General features: G+C 28.6%; 1 protein-coding gene across 1 annotated transcript; it reads right to left on the bottom strand.

Annotated features, from left to right (window-relative positions):
- Positions 1 to 241: 241 nt before the first annotated feature.
- LOC114173747 (cyclin-D1-1) lies at positions 242 to 4,039 on the bottom strand. The gene is made up of 6 exons (XM_028058329.1): positions 3,654 to 4,039; positions 3,378 to 3,464; positions 2,414 to 2,512; positions 1,994 to 2,195; positions 1,585 to 1,715; positions 242 to 1,499 (listed from the first exon to the last, which is right to left on the bottom strand). The coding sequence occupies exons 1-6, from the start codon at positions 3,906 to 3,908 to the stop codon at positions 1,269 to 1,271; spliced, it is 1,005 nt and encodes a 334-aa protein (XP_027914130.1). The 5' UTR covers positions 3,909 to 4,039; the 3' UTR covers positions 242 to 1,268.
- Positions 4,040 to 24,683: the final 20,644 nt, after the last annotated feature.

Genomic DNA, 24,683 nt, shown 5'->3' with positions numbered 1-24,683 from the left:
CACTAGATTCCACAGAGGGTCTTAAACTTTCTTTTCATGCAGTAATAAGAACAAATGACAAATCTACATGGTATCTAATTGCGAATCATGGGTCACGTTCTTGGGGGGATTAAGTTCATTAGATAAAAGTCAGCTGAACAATTTTGGTTTGGTCGGTCAAACTCTCCATCAATCCCATTATTCATACAAGAGTCAAGAAATTACCTAGACATGGAACGGAAGAATGAGTGAAAAGAACATGTTAATGAAAGAAATTAGAAAATTAACATTGTCATTATTATTAATGAATTCAATACAAAGCACACAGGAAAAGGCCCCAAAGACCTTTACTCCCATTTCTCCCAAAGCCAATTAGGCACTACAAAAGAAGAGGGTTATCCTCTGTTGAAAACAAATGAAAAAATCCAAGATAAAGGTAAAACTGTAGACACGTGTTTCCATCACGCGTGGACACCAGGTAATGGATCCTGTATAGTTAGGCCGAAGCTCAAGCCTAAAAGAAAAGGAAATAAAAAACAGTTCCCGCCATAACTAAAACATAAAAAAAATCACACATACGCACGTGCGAGACACGCACCAGAGGCGTCTCACGCGTATCAGAAGAAAAAAGTCCACAAAATGTGGCAACCTTCAACTTATTGCTATTAGGTTTTTGTACTCTAGTGGTATCACACTTTCAAAAGTAACGTGTAAACTGAAGAAGCGAAGATGCTGGTCAAGATGAGAAGCTTGACTTAGAGATCCCATTATAAGAAACAGCCCTAACTTCGAAGTTTCAATACCCTAGGATTTGCCGACCCAATTTATTTCTTTGCTCTGCGACTCTGTTTTTTTTTTCATACCAGCTCTGAAGCATTGTCCCACCATTCTCTTCTCTTTCACCGATAACCAGCGCATCTTTGAATTCCAAACTCCCCACTTCTTTCTTCCACACTTGCTCGACCAAACCATTAAATGCATCTTTCTATATTTTCCCCCTCTCTCACATACACACTTTTCCACAACAATATATTTATGTTGCAAAATCCCCTTCCCTAGGGAATCTGCAAAGCCATTGATGAATGGCAACACCCACCAACAAAACAATAATAACAATAATAAAGGTTCACAACTCTCATAAAATAGTCTGTAGTATTATAATGTACACCGTGACTCTAGTCAATTTTAAACTCAAAAATACCCTCTAAAAAATGTTGAGGCTTCTGGACAACTTGGACCACCACCTTATTTCATTCTTTTTTCCTCCTTTATTACTGCTCTTTTTCTCTTCACTGGGAGTTTCCTTTGTCATCATCTACCCACAAACAGTTATTTAATTTCCTCCTTTTACAAGACAATGAGGATGAAGGAGAAGAGGATGATGCTGAGAATGATGAGACACTAGACCTTATAAGGGGCTGAGATGTCACTCGCAGCTGCGGTAACACTCTAGGGGGTTTCCTCCGGTTATTGTCAATAACAAGTTCTTGCATTAATTGGTAGCATCCTATAATTTTCTCCTGCAAGAATCAGATAAATGTATTTTGACAACCTGATTCATATTTTCACTTAAGAACTTTCAACGGACTCTTTGAACTTGCTTACCTTTATTAGCCCCTCGCACCACGACTCGGCATCCTCGGGTCTAACGAGAGACCAATTAGGAATTTCGTTAGCTGCATGGAGAATGGCCGCTGCAGCAATGCATGATGGCCAATAGGCAAGAAAACTAGCCTCTGGAAGAACAGAAAGAAGTTACTACAGAAAATTCATACCTTAATTATTTTCCGATAGATTTTAATGCAACTTAAACTTCTCATTGATACCTGATATGTCATTAAAAGTGAAATAATTATTTGGCAACTTATTATATTAATATTTTAATTAATTTTTAAAATTAAAGTACTATTATATATTATTATATTTTTAAAACGATATTGTAAAGCATTTGGTTTTTCACAATTATATCAAAATATAATTTTCCTCTACACGTCTACAAAATGAATGCATATACCTTGGATATTAGACAAGATAATTTGCGTAGCACGTGAAATGAGGAACCCCGTAAGAGTTCCAGTTGAATCTAACTTGCACGCAAAGAAATCGAGGAAGCTAAATGGAGTAACCGATCTTAGCCTCCAATCCAGGACGCCCAGGACAAGTAGCTCCATTCTTCTAATTGTTCTGGGCTCAAATAGGTATTTGGCACCTTCTACCTGTATACATTAAATAAGGGATGATGTATTTGTCATGTATTACGACTTACATTACTCGCGAGAATTGATTCGATCACAGAGGAAGTACAGGAATTAATATTTTAATCAATGTATCCACATTTTCTAGTAATGTTTTAAAGAGGAAACTTTATCACGAATGTGCCTTTGATATACTTTTATCTCACTCAATCACGGATTGACACACATTGGACACATACCTGAAGGTCCAACAGTGACGGAACTAGAGGTTCCTCCATCTTTGCCGCCAAAGACAAGCACGCAACTGATAGAAGTTGCAATGGCCACCCATTGGTTTGCTGTAAATATATTTATAAATATCAAACAGTAAATTAAAGAAAAGCTAATCATTATTATCAGATCATTATTGCGAGTACACTCCTAATCAAACTCTTTTGCACATACTACCACGTTCAATGCACGTACACACAGAGTTTTAGAGTACAAGAATCTATAGCAACCTATAATAAAGAAAAGCAATAGTAACAACATATTTTTAAATATGTATTATTAATTATTAATAAGATTTACAAAAGTCACCGTAAATAAGATTTTCGTGATATCTTTGGATTGGAACTTTAATCAATAACGAAAAAACATCAAAAGTTATGTCATTAATAGTTATTTCTATTTGCAAAAGAAAATCATTATGATGCCTTAATCTTAAAAGAATCAAATTTATCGCGAATAATAAATAATATATAGGCACATAAAATATTATTTCAGGTAATTAACAACATAACTCAACTAATAAAAGTACTGCATCGTATATATAGTCAATCTGTGTAACACTGTCCAAATATACATATTTAAGTTAAGATTAGAAAGTTGATTGACTATTACACATTATTCATAAAAGTTTGTGATTGGATGAAAGTCTATAATTGTATACACAGTAAGGAATATTTTTACTCTCAGTTAATAGTTTAAAAAAGTTTTTCTTGTGATGTGATAATGCGCGGTGACACTTTCGCATCAAATAAAAGACTGAAAAGTCAATACATAGTTACGGCGTAGAACTATTTTCTTTTCTCGCACATGTGTGACACTAATACCTATCGCCCAAAGTCACAGGTTCATCATTTAGCTTTTATTAATTTCTCCATTTCCGATTTTTATTAATCTTTAAATTATCCAAAATCGAACTTGAGGTATCTAACTCACCGGCAACGGCCGAGAATTCAAGAATCGGTCCATGTAATTAACGGAAAGATAAGCCGTGAGAGGTTGAAAAGCGTAATAAGCCTGCACCTGCGTACACCAGATTAAAACCGATAAAAGAATAGATCTGTAAACTGAACCATTTTCCGAAGACAGTTGCGCGCGGCGCATTATAGCGCTTCCTGGTTCGGTTTTCCACGCGCGTGGCAATATCGTAATAAGAACGCAACAGCGTGTCCCGTTAGGTGAAAATAAATGCTAGGCCGTAGAGTGAGTTACCTTGAGAATCCATGCAACGGATTCTTCTCTGGCCGAGGCGTCGAGAGAGCGTGATTGGAACCTGTTGAGGTATTCGAATCCGGGAACAAAGTGTCGTTCGTCTTCGATGAATCCAGCGATGGACTCCTCCTCCGACCTCGGCGAGGAATCAAGGTCGGAGGAACATTCCGGCGATTCTCCAGACAAGACTCCGGAGGAGTCCTCGCCGCAGAGAAGGAAGGAGTCGGGGACGCAGTTAGAGCAGGAGACCGACATGGCGATCGGCGGAGACTCATTCTGTGGCCGTGGCCATGGCTTCCGATGAGGTTTCGCCGGCAAACAATCGGAGAAGTCGCCGGAAGTGGAAGTTGCGGTGGAGAGTTGAGGGAGAGAGTGTATCTGTTGATGAAAGATACAGGTACGCTCTTCATATGTTTGTTTGAATATAAATATGCGATGCCTGGGTCAGCTTTTTTTTTTTTTCTCAATTGCAGTTTATTTGATAAGATAAAACTTCGGTGAGATTTTTTCTGCTATATTTTAAATTATTATTTTAAAATTAATGATAACATATGGACAAACATGTGTAGTTCCCTTTAATTATTATTTTTTATGTATAAAAGAACTCGCTTAAGATTTCTAAACAGTTTGAATTTTGAAATGCATTTTCTTTTCATTTTTAAATATCCTATTTAGATAAAATAATTCATTTTTATTTTAAAATAAATGCATTTCATTTATGTCATGTGCACATCTTAATTCCGTACAATTTTTGAAGCATTAAAATTTCAGTATAAAATTCTATCAAAAGTAAAAGTTAGACAAGTTTCAAATAATAATAGAAATAAGAAAAGTCTTATCCATTCCATTCGGTGTCATTACCCACCAACATTTTCTTTACATTGGTTAAAAACTAAATTCTCAACGGGAAAAAATTATTCTCCGTCTCCTTTACTATTCTCATTAGACTAAAGCAGTATATTATATATATATATATATATATATATATATATATATATATAAACCACTTCAATGAATTTCTCTCATGATTTTCTTAATTAGTTCCATTTCAATAAACTTAATTTAAAAACTAAGATTTAGTATATGTTAAATATATTTTTTATCTATTACTATAACACAAAATTTAATTGGTTCGTACTGGATACTTTTATTTTATTTGTAACGAAGATTTTTTATATCAGTTAAAAAAAACTTTTTATGTTGATTCTAAACGTGTCATAAAAAGTAATGTTGGTTATAGACTCAATTAACATAGAAAGTGTATTCTCAATTTTTACTCCATAATTTTATCATCTCTATCCATCTTTCTTATTACTGCAAAACACACAACACACACTATGGGAGTCCATCATCGTCTTCTATCCAACCCACAACACAAATATCATTCTTGATATCACCATTATCCTCCTCTCAATTATTCACACTCAACATCATTCACATGTAAACAAAGAATCTATGTGCATCGGTCATCGCCTATTCAGTCACCTTCTTCATTTCCAACATCTCCACATAGAATGATCTCCATCTTTTGTGACCATTGACTCATAATTGTATCTGAAAAACATAACCACAGTGCAAAAGTGATAACACCCACAACTTTCATAGAGAAAAAATTGTCCCAACAGTGAAAATCACATTTTCAAAATACAACCAATTTAAACATGCGAGAAACAGAGAAACACAAAGAAAAGAAGAAAGGAGATGGCATCGCCAAGGTCAACGGCGTGTAAAGTTGTCAAATAGGTTAGAATCTATGAGTCAACTCGGTCTATCATGGGTCCGGACTAGGTTGGGTTAAATTTTTTTACAAATTTTAGTATGGGTTAATTTTTGATCCGACCCATCAGGAACCTGGCTTATCCGGGTTAATTTTTACAAGTGTTTTTTATTACGTTGATTTTTTCATTTGGGTCGAGTTTAGTGTTTTTTTTTTAGCCAATACATTGGTAATTTTTTGGTGATTTTGGTTTGTATTTGGAGTTTAACATCATTTTAAATTATATTGAAATTTATTTATATTTTAATCAGAATTATAATTTAGTTTTTTTTGGAACTAGAGAAAAAAATTGTATTTTTTCAATTAAGTGAGTCATTGAGTTAACCCATTTAACCCACCAACTCATGGTGGACCGAACGGGTTCAAATTTTTTTTTTGTTCATTAATAAGTTAGTCAGGTTGGATTGACTCACTAAGTAACATAATTAGAAAAAAATGATTTTTTTTTAATTTTTATATAAACATTATTTTTTAGATTTTTTTTATAATTTAATTAATAAATTAAGATTACAAAACTTTAATTTTTAAAATTTTGCTACTTGTTTTTTAATTTTAAAATTGTATTTGACATGTATTCTCTTTTTTTCTCTTTTAAAATTTTATGTTTTTCATTTTTTAAATAAATATATTTTTATTTTGAAATTATTTGTTCAGTAATTTGATTAATGTATTATTAAAATGTTTATATATATATGAAACTTTAAAAAATATATATTAATTTAATTATAAACATCATTTGGAAATAAAAAATAATGTATATCTAAACTAAAATAAAAAACTTAAAAGATAAAAAAAATTAAAAAGAAATTCGAATCTCACAGTAAAGTACGAGTTAATTAAAAAAGAGTTAATTGTGAATTCAAAGCATATTTTTATATAACAACAATTAAACATATAAATCATATTTTGAGAACACTATTTCACTTTCTCATATTGAAGATATGTTTAAAAAACGCCATTTATCCATTAATATAATTTCTTAAAATTTATCTCTTTTAATAAATTAAAAAAAAAAACGTACTTATATGGTAAGAAAAAACCTATAATTGATGATAAAAAGATAACTATGTTTTTATATGATAATTTTTATTAACGCAGATACTAATCGTTCAGTTTAACAAAATGAAATCTCCTTTTTCTTATTTAAGAACCAAAAACAATTTACCATTACAGCAAATTTATAAAATGTAGATTAATGTTCTTTATTAACTCACTTTTTCACACACTTCATCGACATTCATTATTTTACACTTTCTTTCTTTTTCTTTTTTATTTCTTCTGCTATATAATTTTGTAATAATATTATAAGAGAACATTTAAATATTTTTCTATATTCAAATATACGAGCAATAAGAATAATAAATGCCCACAGTTCAAAGTACCTGCACGGAGAAATGTGACCAGATATCTATTACCTATAAGCGTAGGCGAGTACAGATATGACAGTACCTTACATACATGCAAATACTTGAATACTTATAATACAATACTTCTTATTAAATATTAGGTATTGAATTTTGCATTACTTCTGGATGATATATTTTTTAATTTCATAGTATTTTTAATAAATAAAAATAACATTATATAGTATTTAATTTATGTGATGTGTGATATAATGATTGAAGAAATGTTAATACAAACTGAATTGTGTGGAATACACATGAAATTTTTAAAAATATATAGTTCAATGCATAAAAGATTTGAGGGCCTTTTAAAAAATAAGCATTACACTTTGGTAAATTTGGTCAGAGAAGATGCAATATATAAAAAATGTTGTACTAAGTCGCCGCTAAATTAGGTCACATTTTTCCAACAACCCACCTTACATTATTTGTCTTACTAATCTTTAACACTTTGACCCTTCCCTTTTCACCTTCAAAACCCTTGTTTTTCTTACACCCTTCTCAAATCAAGATTAATCACAATACAAAACTTTATTTTATTAAACAATTTTCTTTTTAAAGTAAATATATAATTCATCTCAAATTTCAATTTATTTTAAAAACATCATAATAACTTGTATTTTTTAGAACTGAACTTAATTTATTCACTGAATACAAATATAATCTTTGAAAAAGTTTGAAGGTGCTCCTTAAAAATGTGGAAGAGGCATTTGGTGAAAATGCGGAAAAAATCTTTTTTGGGGTTTGTAGCAGAATTATCTATGTGGAGTCACATGCGTGAACAATAATTGGGGAAAAAATGTTTCCTAATCGCACCAACTCTCAATGCATCCATGTACATGTTGCGATTGTGAAGTTGATATAATTTTATTTGAAAATAAATAAATAGAATTTTGTAAATAGCATGTGATTTTTTTAATTAGAATAGGAGTTCTGTATAATTATTCAACGAATTTACATTATTTTTTTTAAGGTTACAATACATTTTATCCCATATAGTTTCTTATCCGAAAGTTTTTCTCATTTTTAAATCTAAAAATACACAAATTTACTGCTAATATGTAAATTATTTTACATATGGATAAAATATATTTATTTTTATGTTAGTTTTTTAAAAAGTATTTATTTAATCTTACACCCTATCCAAAATAATACTCAAAGCATTTATTTTGGATAACTTGATAAATATTTATAACACTCCACTGTCATTATTAAAAACAAAAATAAATTTATATATTTATATAATATGTTTTTAAATCTTTATATAAGCATATTTAAGAATTTTTATAAGCAATCTTTTGTTATTATCCCCATATGTCTATTTAGGGATGTTTATTGGATGGAATAGTTCAACAATCAAATTCAATTCAATTTAACTCAAAGATATTAGATTGATTTTTTTGTGTGATTGAATCAAACAATCTATGAGTTAATAACAGGTCTTGTATATTGAATGTGAAACACAACCCAACTTGATTAAAATTATTAAATAATATTAAAAAATAATAATATAATTATTATTTAATTTACTTTATTATCTTTTAATATAACAAATACACCACGTAAAGTTAGATATAAGTTATTTATCTTTTTACAACCGATTAAACATATGAAAAATTTAATACTACATATTAAAAAAAGAGATGAGAGACTTAAGGTCCCAAAAAAAAAACAAAATTATTTACCCTAATCAAAGTTTTCTTTAACTAAAATCTTTAACTAAGTTGGACTATACTCTCATTTATCGCCTGACTTCTGGGTTCAGATTAGAAAAATAAAGGAAATAAAAAATTAAAGATAAATAAGACAATTTGATATTTTAGAAAAATAATAATTTTAAAAATGTACAAATAAAATTATTCAATTTTCTATTCGTACCTTTGATATAACTGTAAACATAAGCATCATTCTTGATTAACTTTAATCCTCTAATACTCATTTAAAAAAAAAAATTCTTTAGAGTGGTCACATATATAAAATAGTGGTTTTTTCTGTTTTGATATTTACAGAGTTGTCTAAACTAGATAACAGGTAAGGAAAACTAATTACATTGTTTTTACGTTACAAACATGTTAGAATTATTAATTGTATAAGTGTACTTAGAATTGCCATTGTATTTGAGTCGTGGAATGATTTGTGATATGTGAAACTATGGGATTTAAGTTTAATTCTACTTGTTTAGAAATGTTTGATGTTTTAGTATTGCATTTGAGATCAATTGGCATTGATGTTTATGACAAAATTGAGTTTGGTATGTTTTGGCATCTGTAATGACTATTAGAATGCTTAGATTAGACTGGATAATATAATTATGCAGAATTAGATTCTCATAATTATGCAAACTTACTGAGCAAGAATATGCTTGCTAAGCAAATCCAATTTTAGAGAGTTCATTGACTTTGTAGTACTTGCGTGAGAATATACTCACTGAGTGAATCTAAAGTTAGGGAACTTATTGAGTTTGTAGTCGTTGAGCAAGAATACACTCGCTGAGCAAATTTTGAAGGAATTTATCTCTGTGAGTTCTAGTGATTTATTCGCTGAGCAAGCTATTCTAGTCGTTGAGCGAATGGAGCTCTAGGCACTACTCATTAAGCGAATGAATGATTTCGCTAAACGAATACATCAAAATCTGGTAGTCATTTTCTATTCTAAAACTTTGGTGTTATGTGGTAAATGAGGATTATTGCCTATTAAATGATTCATATATGAGATGTAACTAAGATTATTAATATGAGGTTGATTTGAGATTGATTGATGCTAATTCAAGAAGAATTAGTAGTGAAGTGTTGTAGTGCATGCATTGATGTATGAGCCTAGTTGGAAGTTATCATGACACTTTAATAACCATTCAAATTCCCAAGTAGAAAAGAATGAGGTATGTGGTGAGAGGGGTAGGAGGTCCTAGCCTAGGAGTTTTACCTTGACCAAAGATGTTAACGGACTAACCTTGTGTGTGGTAATGTCTATCGCTTTGTAGAGTACCAGATGCCACCACAAGTGCACAACTTACCAGGTCCGACATGAATGCTTGTATCCAGATAATTGAGTCGTAGATTTAGTCTTTGTATGAAATAAGATGATTGGTTATGTACAAATTAAGTGATTGTATTATTTCTTGATTAAAACTCTTTAGCTCATTAGCTTACCCTTCTTTTGTGTTCTGTTTTGTGTTGACTGTCTTTCTTTTGCGATAATCACCTATTCAGTGGGAGCATATGTAGTTGCAATTTCAAAGACATCTCTAGAGGATGAGGAGTCATTTATTAAGTTGGTGGAAGGTTTTAGTGGGAGCTGTTGTAAGTGGTTAGTCTATACATGTGCAAAGAGATAGAATATGATTTTAGTTGATTTGTAAATTATATTTTTATAGTTCAATCTTTTATAAAATTATATTAACATACTTTATACGATGTGTTAAACATTAGTATAAAACATCTTGTTTTATTAATTTTTAATCTGCTAAAATTGAGATGTTATAAATTAAACCAAAATTTAATTGAATTAAAAACCAAAACAATTAAGGTAAAATGTAAAGAAAATAGGAAGATGATTCAACTTTTAACTCAAAAGGGTAAGGATAGTGCCACTAGGATTTTAGTTTCCTATGATTAAGCAAGCATGATAATGACAAGTGTGCAATGATTACATCAATGTATATGAACTTAAATTTAGCAGAGTCTGTGAAGGTTGAGTCACAGATTTGTCTCATCTGTGATTATGGTTTGAGATTAACTTAATCTAATAGGGTTGAAAATAGGATCGTGACCTGAAGTCTTATATTGGATAGAGAAAAAAAAAAAAAGATCTATAAATAGTTTTTAATTACACATTGTGTTAATTTGAGTTCAAATTATATTATTATTGAATCTTCATAATAATTTTTCTCCTTAAAAACTCATCAAATGCCTTAATTTTTAACTTAAAAAACAGTTGCGGAAATGTTAATTAAAACAAAAAGTCTATTTTTTTCACCTAAGTAGTGACTATATTATTTTGGCAAGTAATACTTGAAATTGAAAAAAAATAATAATAAAAAAATCAAAGTATACCATATCACTGATAATATCAATGATTTTCAGAACATGATAATAAAGAGTGGAACGGACCAAAATTAAAATAAAATTCTAGAGAGATTGAGAAAACAAAGGGAAATAAAATATACAAGAAAGATTTAGAAAATAATACGGTATGTACCATAAAGTTTGTACTACTTTATATAGATAATATGTTGGTATAAAGATATTTATGAGATGAAACAATGGAGATGAGAGTTTATGTATAAAATGAGGAGTACAAAAAGAAAAAGTTATAAGGAAACGTGTATATATTTATTATCACTGAGATTACGAAAGTAATGACAAAATATCATGTTTTATTCATTATTTAGGAGGATGAATAATCAAATCAGTACCTACCTATATAACAGTATATTTTTGTCTAAAAAACAAAAGTTTCATTTATATAATAGTAGTTATATTCTTTTATATAATTTTATGTTTACCAATTAAGATTATCTCTAATTTAATAAACTAGTTTATCAATTTGAAAGTCTTATACACTGAGATCTTATCAGCTAAAAATTTGTCACTTAACAATCACTGAAATCGTAAACTATATTTAGTAAAATGATATGTTTTAAAACTACTCATTCTTTAATATAATTGTGCTTTAACATTTTTTTAGCACAATATAAGTAGGTTGCTACTCATATCCGCACAATGGCCAGAAATATTAATTATTCTGTCTCTTTTTATATTGACCGGTGGTTGATTATTTATTTGAAATGTATCTACATGCCATTCAACAAGTAGCACAAATACTTATTTGAAGACGACGAGACACGTGTTTCAACTAATCTATTTTCTAGAAGTTTATGTGTTTTATAATTAATTTTAATGTTATATAAATAATTTAAATATTATCATAGAATATCAAATAAATTTAATAAAATTTAATTAAAAAATTAAATTTTGTGCATTTTTAAAATTAGAGAACTAAATGAAATAAAATTTTAAAGAAAATTAATTATAATTTTTACTTAAAGTTGAAGGACTACATACATAATTAATTTTAAAAAATTCAACAAAAAATATAAATTTTGTTTTTTTAGTGATAATATGACGAACTAGTTAACAAACTCATTCCATTTTTTTAAGATTAGTTAGATACACCAAACTACCACAGCGTCAAGTTTACGTTTAGCATGAAATTAATTTTTTTTAGAAATTAGATAAGAATTAAAAATGGTTCAATTAGAATTTGTTTAGTACTCTCTATAATTTATACTAATTGATGATGTTGGGCATTGATGAGTGGAGGAAGATTGGTGAGTGTGAAACATGGGTCTCAGTCAGCATCATTAACTTCTCGTCCGAATTTTGTCAAATGTTAGTGATCCATTACGCGTTGTTGTGCCTTTTCCTTAATTTATGTTGCGTCCTTTTTGTTAGAATTTATATTATTAGAATTTGGTTGTCCTTTTTGTTTGTTTGTTTTTTGGGTTGGTAACACTTTCCTAAAACTTTAACTGTTTAATAACATCTTTGGAGATGCATTAAAAATAGAAACATCTCATTAATTTTTTATGTTCAAGAAATTCAAAGAGAGCACTACAAAAAGTTTTGATGGAAAAACTTGATTCAATAATGGAACATGTCCACACATGTAGAGTTTCATGAAGCTTTTCACAGAGCTTGCAAGTTGTCTTGTAGGTTCTAAAAGAAAATTTGGGGAAAATGTACCAAAACAAATGAAGTTGCATCCATAAAAACTAGTGCATATTGAACCATCATCATTAATAACATAAAAGAAAACATTAAGTAGATTTGAACTACCAATTATATTATCCACTAATGGAGCTTAAATGACACCGTGGGGTAACTTTAGCCTTCCAATTCTGTCGTCAAATTTATCATTGTTAATATATTTTTTAGACTAGAATCTATGATCAGTGTTGTTGTGATTAAAAATGATACAATCTTTTTATATCATTTGTTTATAAGAATGGTGCAAAATGTACGTAGGAAGAAGAGAAACCAGTAGATTTACATTAAAGATCAAAACTATATTTAATTTGAATATCTTTTATATTCAATTATGACTTTAAATTTCAAAATGAATAAAGACTTATAAATTTATTATTTTAAAATTTTAAATTAAAGGTGATGTTAGGTTTGAATGATGTTGTATTTTTTAAAATCTTCTTTCAAAACATTCAACAAAATAAATTATTTTGGTTCGTCAGAATTATCAGTCAAAATATATCACTGATAATGTATGAAAAGCCTGATATAGTTGATAACGATTAAAATCAAACTTCACAAGCACTTTGATACTAATTCTCAAACTAACGTCGCCAAAAAATATATTATTTGTACAAAAATAGGATATGAATAGTTTCCATATAAAAAACATGGATCAATAATACAAATAAATTAAATATTATTTTTTCAATGTAATTGGTGACTAATTATTTATTTCACACCGACCATACACCCCACAATAAATCACAATTCAGAAATAAATCATTATTTGTTTTCAAATTTCCTTTTATTCTCCTTCAAATAACCTAACATAGCTGAGTTATAACGAGTTTAACCGTGATTCATGCAAGGAATTTTTTTCACCCAAATTAACTATGAAACATACTGCAAATTGGCATATGGGTACGGCAAGCACCGTGTTTTGATTTCTCGAAGATAATGGATGCATGGCCACCACATAAATGTCACAATTCATAATAAAATTTTAAAAAGTATGCTGGTGGTAGCTATAAACAAGAGGAATGAATAATATCACTTTAAGATGTTTCTTCTAAAATTTTAGAAAATGGTATTTTGAAGTAATTGTTGTTTAAAAATAGTGAGATTTTATTATTTTAATATTAAAAGGGTTTTATATAAATAATTTTATTATAAACGAGTTTCATTATTTTAAAATATATCTCTAAAAATTACTTTTTTAGAGTTCTCTAACTTCTATAGAAGTTCTCATCTTCTATTCATTTGTTTAAAGATCAGAGACTGCTAGAATTATCCTTTTGGCGAGCTCTTCCTTTCTAACCAATCACTTTCTTCAACCGTGTAAGTTGAATTTCTGCTCGTTTTCTTGTGGGTCTTCTCTGCATGAGCTTGCATGTGACTCTGCTTTGGTTGCATGTAACGTTTGGATCATCAACATGAGTTTCTGTTGGTTAGTGATCATAACATTAAGTCCTGATCGTCTTGATCTATTGGTTTTATATAAATAATTTTGTTATAAACGAGTTTCATTATTCTAAAATACATCATCTCCCTAATAACCACTTTTTTAGAGTTCTCTAACTTCTCTCTAGAAGTTCTCATCTTATATTCACCTGTTTGAAGATCAAAGACTGATGGGGAAAACAACAACAAACAATATACCAGAGAATGCAGCGGATATAATTTCCCCTAACTTGCAAGAATCTATGAAGAGCAATAATCAAAGAGCAGCAATAATAAATCACCAAAAGCACAAATAAAGGCACCAAGATTTTTAACGTGGAAAACCCCTCAAATCAAGGGTAAAAACCACAAGTCGTTCAGACCAAATAAATAGCTCCACTATGATCAACAAGAGTACAAAAGAGTCTCAATCAATAGCACAAATTAGTGCCAACACCCGACCAAATAGCAAAGCAACAAAGCTTTCAAAATAGAGAAGAACAAGAGAGGAAAACATATACTATCACTGCTGCAGTGCGAAATTAATATCTCCCAACTCAGACCTGTATCGAAGATCCGACCGGTCAGAATGAAGAGCAATGAGTTCCGAACCTGCTGTAAAAATTTCAGCCCGATCCAACGGTGAACGAATCCGCAGTGCCGATTCTACTGTGACAGCTCTGTGAAAAACGTGAACAGAATTTTCCCTCTACCTCTCCCTCTATGTGTTAGGGCTTTCAGTGTGTTCTGACTCTATTGTTCTGCCTCTCTCTTTATTTTATAGCCCCCTCTCCACTAGGTTAAATGAGACATGGGCTTCTCAAGTTTTGGACCTTTTCTCCACATAGGAAGGGAGCCCAATACCCAACAAAGACCACTAGGGTGATCCTCTCGGCGAGCTTTTCCTTTTTATCCGATTAGTTTTTTCAACCGTGTAAGTTGAACTTCTACTTATTTTCTTGTGAGTCTTCTCTGTACTAGCTTGCAATGCATGTGACCCTGCTTTGGTTTCATGTGACATTTGGATCATCAATATGAGTCTTTGTTGGTTGGTGATCATAATAGTAAGTCATGATCGTTCTCGTGTTGTTCCTAGGTATAGATAGAGAATCTTGTGGAGCTAGAGGTGTTTTAGTGTTCCTTGAGTATGTTGAGCTGTGTGGGTCAATTTAGCCACTTTGTCAAGTAAGGAAAGCTAATTTTGTGTTAAATTTTGGTGAGAATTGATAATAGATAATATTGATAGTTATTTTTAATGTGATTTGTTGAATTGATGAGTTGTATGTTGAATTGTTTGATATTTGATATGTGTTTGGTCTTGATTTGGGGAACTGTCTAAATTTGTGTTTTGAGTGATTGGATATCAGTTTCTTTAACTCTTTAAAACCATATGGAATCAAAAACACTAAAGGAAAGGAGCTCAATCAATCAATTGTATAGGATCATCTTTTTTCCGAAATTATTGTTTTTGATACAACGTTAGACCCCATTACAGCGCTGTCGGGTGCCAAATCACTAACTTGGTGTCACTGGTGCCACTTTTGGACTATTGGGCATTGGAAATCAGTGTATTCCAGGTACTAGGCACTAGGCGCCTCTTTTCCAGCGTCGGACGCCACCTTGATTTTTGGTATGGTACCTCTTGGTAAAATGAGGATTTTCACTTTGTTAACCGTCAGATCGAGCTAAAATTTTGACAGATGATCCTAGACATGTGATTCTTCACTTTGACTAGTGGGATCTTTGTTTTGAAATTTGTGTTTAGAGAAATGGTTTTCACCGCTTTGATGTACTTTATGTACAACATTATTTGCCTTGTTTTGTCTATTACTCTTATTTGACTGTTTTAAGGTGTTTTGTGGTTGATGTGAAGTATGTTTATGGTTCTCATTATGATTGCTTGAGAGATAGTTGATGAATTAGAATTTTTTCATACTAATTCAAGGAAAATTAGTTGTGGATTGTAGTAGTGTGTGCATTGATATGGGGATCGTCTTGGAAGTTATCCTGACATTTTAATAACCATTCAAATTCTCAAGTAGAGAGGAATAGGGTATATGGTGAGAGGAGCAGGAGCCTTGACCAAAGGTGTTAACGAGCTAATCTTTTAGGTGGTAGAGTATAATTCTCTGTTTATCGCTCTGTACAGCATGAGATGCCACAACAAGTGTACAACTTACCTGGATCCAATATCAATGTATGTATACAAATAATTGAAGTTTAGTGTCAACTGTTTGTGTTATTATAGATATAGAGATGTTATATACCATGCTTGAAGGTTTTTGGCATGATATAAATATATGTATAAATATTTTTTTGTACACTAGTTTACTATGTTATGTGTTTTGTGTCTTCTTGTATTGTTCATTTCTTCTTTTGTGATGATCACATATTTGGTGGGAGCAGATGAAGTTGCAGGTGTAGAGGCACCTCTGGAGTATGACGAGCTATTTGTTATAGTAGTGGAAGATCAAGGAGAATTTTAGTAAGTGGTTAGTTTTGTATAGGGTTGGTTAACTTAAGTTGCATGTATAAATCATATATTTTTATAGTCCTATCTTCTGTAAGACTGTATCAATATACTTTATATACTAGACCACCTATTTTGAATATTATGATGAAATATTCTATTTGATTAATTTTAAGCCGTTCAAAATGGAAAGTTACGTTACTAAAACATATAACAAATATATGACGTTTACAAGTTTAAGTTTAATTTGATCTATATTATTAATTTTTTCATAAATAAAAATGTTGGATAACTATTTTTTGTTGATTTATAATATGTTTTGACAAGGATTAAACGTGAGTGACGAAGTATAAATTGAATTGTTAAGCCACCAACCTTGACTAATAATGAAGCAATTGAATTTAGAGTAAATATATTTCGAGCCTTTTGAATGGGGCAAAATATTCTTTGTGGAATTAGCTTTGAAGGGGTACATTTATTATTATGCGTAAGCAAATTAATCTTATATATATATTTTTTTAAAATGAAGTCCGTAAAAAAAAAAAGTTTGAAAATAAGACTTTATTGTCTGTTAAAAAAGTATAGGTTAAAATACCTCTTAGTCCATGTTTTTGTTGAAAAATCTCAATAAGTCTTAAGATTTTTTTTAGTCTCAATTAGGTCCATATTTTTTTAAATGTGTAACAATTAGGTTCATTCCGTTAGTATGGTGTTAACGGTGTTAAGGATATGCCACGTGTCAGCTTCTCATTTTTTTGAATTTTTGAAATTTTTTTTTGAATTTTTTGAACTTTTTTGAATTTTTTTGAATTTTTTTAATATTTTTTTGAAAATTATTCATGCACGCCACGTGTCACATTAATATTGTGTCACGTGTCAAGTCAGTAAGGTAAAACGTGTCAAGTCATTGTTTGAATCTCAATTTGGTCCATATATTTGTTATTTTAATTATATTTCAGTCCATTTTTTTTAATTTTCAATTTCATCCACTCCAAATTGAGATCAAATTTAACTTTTATATAAATTTTATAATGATATTTTTATTAAACATTTTAATAATATTAAGTTTATTTTATATTTTGTTTTAAAATTTTAAAATATTTATTTTAACTTGTTACAAAATTGTTTTAAATAATTTATATACAAATGTTAGAGTTGGTTTAAAATTAACAATTTTATAAATTTAAATATAAAATTTTAAAGCAATTTTGTAAAAAGTTAAAATAGATATATTTAAAATTTTTTAAAAAATGGACTGAAATGCAATAAAAATAACAAATATATGGACAAAATTGAGATTCAGACGATTTGACACGTGTCACCTTACTGACTTGACACGTGGCACAATATTGACGTGACACGTGTCATGAATAATTTTCAAAAAAAATTTAAAAAAATTCAAAAAAATGTGGAGCTGACACGTGGCACATCTTTAACACCGTTAACTCTATACTAACGGAATGGGCCTAATCGTTACACATTTTCAAAAATATGGACCTAATTGAGATTAAAAAAAATCTTATGACCTATTTGAGATTTTTCAACAAAAACATGAATCATTGGAGTATTTTATCCAAAAATATATAACTTTTCTCTGTTTTTTCATTAATCAATAACAATACATTAACCGTTGAATAAAAGTAATTGTGGGTATCCCGTCTGTCCTTGAACAAATGTAATTTCATGGACCAGATTTATTTGAAAATATCTGAGGTGAAAATAAAATATGTATTACGGTAAGAAAATAAAAGGAAATTATAAGAGAGTAAAAAATAAAAAATAAAAACGTCCTTATAAAGAATTTTATTAATCATTTTTTATCAGCGCATAAACTAAGTAATTGTTAAAAAATATTGTATTTCTGCTATAAAAATAACTTAGATTTATTTTTTACTGGTTTAATAACTTTTTAGCAAATAAAAGTGAAATATTTAATGCAAAAATGTTAAATGATATTTATATATTTTTTATTTTTAAAGCAGACACTCACACTCATCTCATTCTCTTCAATAATACTATATTTAGATGCTTTTAGTTTTAAATAAATATTTACCTTGTTATGTTTTTAATAAATAATATTTCATATTTTATATATTTAATAAAGTAATGCCTATATTTTTATTTTATTCAAAAATGATAATTGACTAAAATTTAATAGAAAATTGTGAAAACTAAAATTTAATAGAAATTGTGAAAACTAAAATTAAAATTTGAAAACTAAATATTTTACAAATAAACACTGCAGTATAAATTAACTTTTAGCATAGGTTCTCCGGCTTAGCCAACTCTAATACAATACAAAATAATATTTCCTTTATTTCACAAATACTAACTAAAATAAATATTAAAAAAAATAAGCTTAGCGTATTAACTTAATAAATGTTAACCTTATTTATTTTTAATTTTTAAATATTTAAGTTGCAAACCTAAATATAAATAAAATATTAAAATAAATAAGTTTAGTGTGGAATTACCAAATCTTAACCTTTTTTATTTTTAATATTTTATTTATTTAAATTAATATTAAACACTAATAAAAAATAAAATAAATAAAGTTAATATGAACTAAACAGATGTTAACCTCATTTATTTTTAATATTTATACATCTATATTTATTTAATTAGCGTCAACTAAGTTATAGTTATATATTTTGAACATGTGTTTGTTTTTTATATTGAATATAGAAGGTGGATTATTTTTAATTTAAAAGTTTAGATTTAAAGAAATAAATTTCCTCGTAAATATAAAAGAAATCTCAAATATATAAAATATCGTCTTTCATTCCTTCAGATTCTTGACTTTATTAATAATTGAATTAAAATTAAAATTTTCAACTAGTTTTTTTCAACATAAATAACTATATTATCAGTAAGAAATTCATTTTGATATAAAAAATTATCTTTTTATTATAGTTGTAGAAGTAAAAAGCGTTGAAATAAGACGAACCATATGATCAATGCATGTCCTTGATTTTCCAACTCTTGCAAAACATTGACATAATTCAAGCATGATGAATAAATTGTTCAAGTCTAAATAGTTAGGAACATCAATAATAAAATGTCGATATTGAAATTTTAAATTAATCTTCTTTTGCTTTGCTGACTAAAATTTAAAAAATATGGATCCTATTTTAAACAAGTTCTTCTAATTTCATCTCTTGACTCATTTAATATTTGAAGACCTGACCCACTGTCAAGAAGACTTTCAATATAGGACCTTGTCTAAGCCGACCACCACACGTTCTTAGGTCTTTCTTGACTTACAGAGCCTTGTCTAAGTCAATCACCTCACATTGTTAGGTATTTCGAGAGAGGATTACTGGAAGATACAAAATATAAGAGATTGACACCACTCTTAATCCAAAACCTTAAGGTGATAGATTTATGGATCTTCATCCTTAAATGGTGCTTAACTTTCTCATATTTTTACTCAATGTAGGACTCAGACTCACATTTGGACTCCTCACATGTAATTCTTTGCATCTTAGGAAATGACTCCTCTAATTGAACAATTGGATCAATAATATCATATGCTTCAGAATATGTGAAGAAGTCGAATTCATCATGTTTTCATCTTCGATGGTAGTTTCATTTTTATTATTTTAAAAAAATAAATCTACCATTGTATTTGTATTCTTCGTCAATATACTTTTTTTTAAAAAAATTAAGATTAAAAATAATTTATCATAATCTAATAAGAAATTGAGAGATGTAATTACTAAAAGAAAAATATACGGTAATCAAGTCATAATTAAAGATCGGTTATGAAAAAAACACATAATAAATTACATTATCTTATATACTCCAAATAAAAAAATATACAAAATACAAACAACTCATGAGATAAAAAAATTATTCACTAATAAATTAATATTTTACTGTCAAATAAGATATGATAGTTACTTTTTTTATTTTTCAAAAAATAAAAGAAAACATACGAGAATTTTAAACAAATAACTTTTTTTTTTAGAAACAAAAATAAAATATGTGAAAGTAAGAGATTAATATAATTAATAAGAAACTTAAAAGACAATAAAAAAATAAAAATATTTTTATTTTTTATTATATTTGATATTATATTTTAATATTTATCAACATTAAATATTGAATTTTATAAAAAGAATATTCAATTTAATATCTATCTAATTTCAATACATACATATAATTTCAAAATTTTCAAAAAATCAAATTTTTAATATATAATATAAAAAATTTAAAAATCTTTTGGGCGCATGTCACCCCTGTCCCTTCAATCATCGGCCACCGGTGAAATCATTTACATTCAGCGTATATGCTATCTGTATATGACAAAAAAGTAGTACAACAGAATAAAATAATTTTATATTATATTTTAAGAATAAATCAGTACAAGAATTTATATATATATATATATATATATATATATATATATATATATATTGTATAATTAAGATAAACAAACTTGTTACTAACTTCTATTTTACATGACATTTTATACTTTTGTAGTGTTAGCTATATTTGAAGTAAAATGATTCAATATAATATAGCATCTACTAATTAAAAGGGGGCAGTTAGATAATATAAACAATACACTTTTTTAGTGGGAAAGATAAACAATAGACTAAAGATAAGAGAAAAAAAGAACAAGTTTAATAATATGGAAATTAAATGTGTTATTAATACTTTATAGGTCACACTATACAATCTACTAGCTTGCTATTATTTAACCTACAGCATTAAATATAAACATTGTCATGATATTTACTGCAAAATTCTCAAATTTCATCATGAGATGTCTGACCAAATAATTGATTTGGAAAAATAATAAATAAATATAAAACAATAGCCTTTGTTATATATATAATAAACGCGTCAAGGTGATGTCATGGGGTTTTCTTTGTTTTTCCTCTCCTTTTCTTTTCTTTTTTGATTTATTGATTTGTGGGTTATCATAAGTGTCAAGATCTTGAAAATGTTTTAATAAAGTTTGATTAAGCATTTAATAATTGTATGTCAATGCTCCCCTAATTTCACATCACACACATATCTCTCTGTTAATTATACCTTCATTATTCTTTCTATATTTTCCTTTTCTATATAGATGAATTTAGAACTTTTAAAATTGAAACATCTTTATATATATATATATATATATATATATATATATATATATATATATATATATATATATATATATATATATATATATATGACCCATTGTGTGGTTTAAACTGTGGGTTGGCGATTTAATTAAATGTGCGAATATAATTATGAATCTAAGGCTAAGACTATAATTTAGGTATTAGTAGGATATTGAATGTCAAACTCACGTTATGATTTTCTTTAGCACCATTTAAGGTTTGGTCATATGAAATTATGGAAGTTTCAATAAATAATGTTGTAATATTTGTCACTATGTATACACATTTCAATGATGCTAGATACATGAATTCAACCTAAAGGCTTAATTTAAGCTTTTGATTGACGCTAGTTCCCAAATTCTTATACACTACACACTACACTCTATATATACCAATGAGTTAATAATAGAGAAAAAAAACGAGTGATATCGATTCATTTTAATCCATCTCATCATTAGTTGCGTAAAAAATATGATAAATTAAATGGGATTTTGACGGACTAGATAAAATAGATCAAAGTGGAGTGAGAGATTAAAATTTCAATATGATTTATTAAATTTTGATAAACTAATAGTAATTTCAATTAGATAAGTAACTATTTTAGTTTAATTAAATTTTGAATTTAAATTATAAATATTTTTAAAGTGTTATTATCAATTGTTGATCTGTTTAACTCAAATAAATTTATTTTATATGGAAGACACGAATGATAGATTCTGATTTGGTCATCATATTTGCCTGTACGTTTCGGATCGTCCCGTGTATATGTACAACTGGCATGAATCAAGAATCCTAGTATCTATTTCTTTTGAAGTACAGATAAATAATTTTAAATAATTACATATAATAAAATTATGTTTACATTATTTCTGCCCAAAATTCCTTAATAAAACATGTATAAGGTAATTAAGAACAATTTTTATTCTCCGTGTAAAACAAACAATTAACATGATTCGCTTTACACAAACAGGTATGAGGTAAATAACAAACAATTTTGATTCTCCATGTGAAACAAACAATTAAAAAGGTGATATAAAGCAATATTAATTATTTGCAAGTAGCACGTAAAATTAAACTAAAAAAAAATATATGAAACATATAACGTTATTTTTTTAATTTAAATGCGAAGATATTATTAAAAATAACTAAAATGAAACATAAGATAAAAGATATGTGGGATGCCGAATAATCCATTTACAAAAATATATAAAATGTTATAGAATATTTATAATTTAAACATTTCTCGAAATCTGCATCTATTAGAAATAAAATTAATTTATTATACTTGAAGTAAAGTAAGTCTTAATTTTAAGTTGAAGTGATGTGTGAATTTTGAACATATGGAATGGTGATTGTTTTATTAGACAAAGAAATAATAATATATTATATATGCCAAACATGTAGCATAAGCAAGCTGGATGGATAAGGAAGTAAGATAATAAATTCAAAGGTTGCATGATCTAGAATTTGAGTAAAGGGTTGGGGTTTTTCAGGAAGGTACATGGACTTGTCCACTAGTGCTACTACCAAGCCAACCCCAGATGCATTCACTGTTTGATGGGGTTCTTTATATCTACCACTCATCCATCTTATGCAACACATAATTCATAACCTACTATAAAATTTTCTTTTTATCAAACACTAAACTCATTGATGGAAAACTCTACCTAACTTAACTACAATATATGTATGCATATGAATGCATGAATAATAGTTCCAACGCCCCCACAAACGTGCATAGTTTGAGTGTATATATGGTGTCACTCATGCTTGTCGCTGTTTAACGTTAGGAAAAGGTTAAGAATCCAACTTGTTATTGATTTTGATTTATGTGTTTAGGTTTCCGATCAGAGATAATGCATGTTAATCGTTAATATTTGTTATCAAAGAAAGTTGAACTCACAACCTCTTATATCCCCACTTTTAGATTTATCAAACCAACTTTATATTTCAAGTTTTAGTACGGAGAGTTGAATCCACAACCTCTATTACTTGATCATGAGTTTTTTGAAAAAAATTTATTAAAAAAATATGACACTAATGTTAATAAGACATTAGTCTAATTCAAATAAAAAATTAACGTCACTCTCAACAAAATACTTTAAAACAATGAAAAATTTATGAATATATTTCTCATATTCAACTTTTTATTTTTATTCGAGAGTGAGATTTAGATTTACCTTTAAATTCTTGATGCTTAGAAGGTGTTTGATAAATCAAATCAAGATAAAGGAGCGTTCATTATTAATAGTATCGAAGCAAGACATGAGACATGGACCAGGATGTATAGTGTTTGGTAGGGAGCAGAAAAATGTAAGTGAAATCGTATGGTATCAGCCGACAGAGATGCATGGCTGTTAAGTAGTGATGAAGTGTTGTGTGTGAGAGAGAGAGAGAGAGAGAGAGTATAATGAGAAAATGGTGAAATGCAGACATGTGGAAATGGACAGACACATGAAGAGAGATTAGATGATGCAGGTGGTGTGGTAATGGGCATGTGACCAAAAGGGGTAGGCTATGATGTTGGCAAAAGTCAAGATGAGCGTTATTGGGAGCACTCACACATACATGGGGTGAAATCATCAACGACCTTATCATTTTCAAGTTGATGAAATGAAAAATCTTCTTGTTGAAATAATTTGTGCTGGCATCACTGAAACAACAACTCTTCAAGATTCTGCTTTTGTCTTGGTTTCTGCTCAAATGACTATGTTTGTGTGAGATTGAACTAGATCTCATGGCAAGCCCACCTCTAACTGTTTGATTCAATATGACCCGGTCCACATTCGATGTTACATTTCTGGTCAAATGTAATGGGCTTTTAGAAAAAGATGAGAAACTCTTGGAAACAAAATAAAAAACCAGAGCCCATCTACAATAAATATTATATAATAAATTTAAGTATATATTATAGAGATTTTTCTTGTTTTGATTGCATAGAATTTTGCTCACTCTTTTAATTAGTTTTTTTTTATTTTCATATATATATATATATATATATATATATATATATATATATATTATTTCCTTTGAGTGAAATTTTCATTGTTAAATGTTAAGTAGAAAATTTTAC

Source organism: Vigna unguiculata, chromosome 2 (genome assembly GCF_004118075.2).
Source record: "Vigna unguiculata cultivar IT97K-499-35 chromosome 2, ASM411807v1, whole genome shotgun sequence".
Classification (NCBI taxonomy): Eukaryota; Viridiplantae; Streptophyta; class Magnoliopsida; order Fabales; family Fabaceae; genus Vigna; species Vigna unguiculata.
This window is presented reverse-complemented; position numbering and strand designations above follow the sequence as displayed.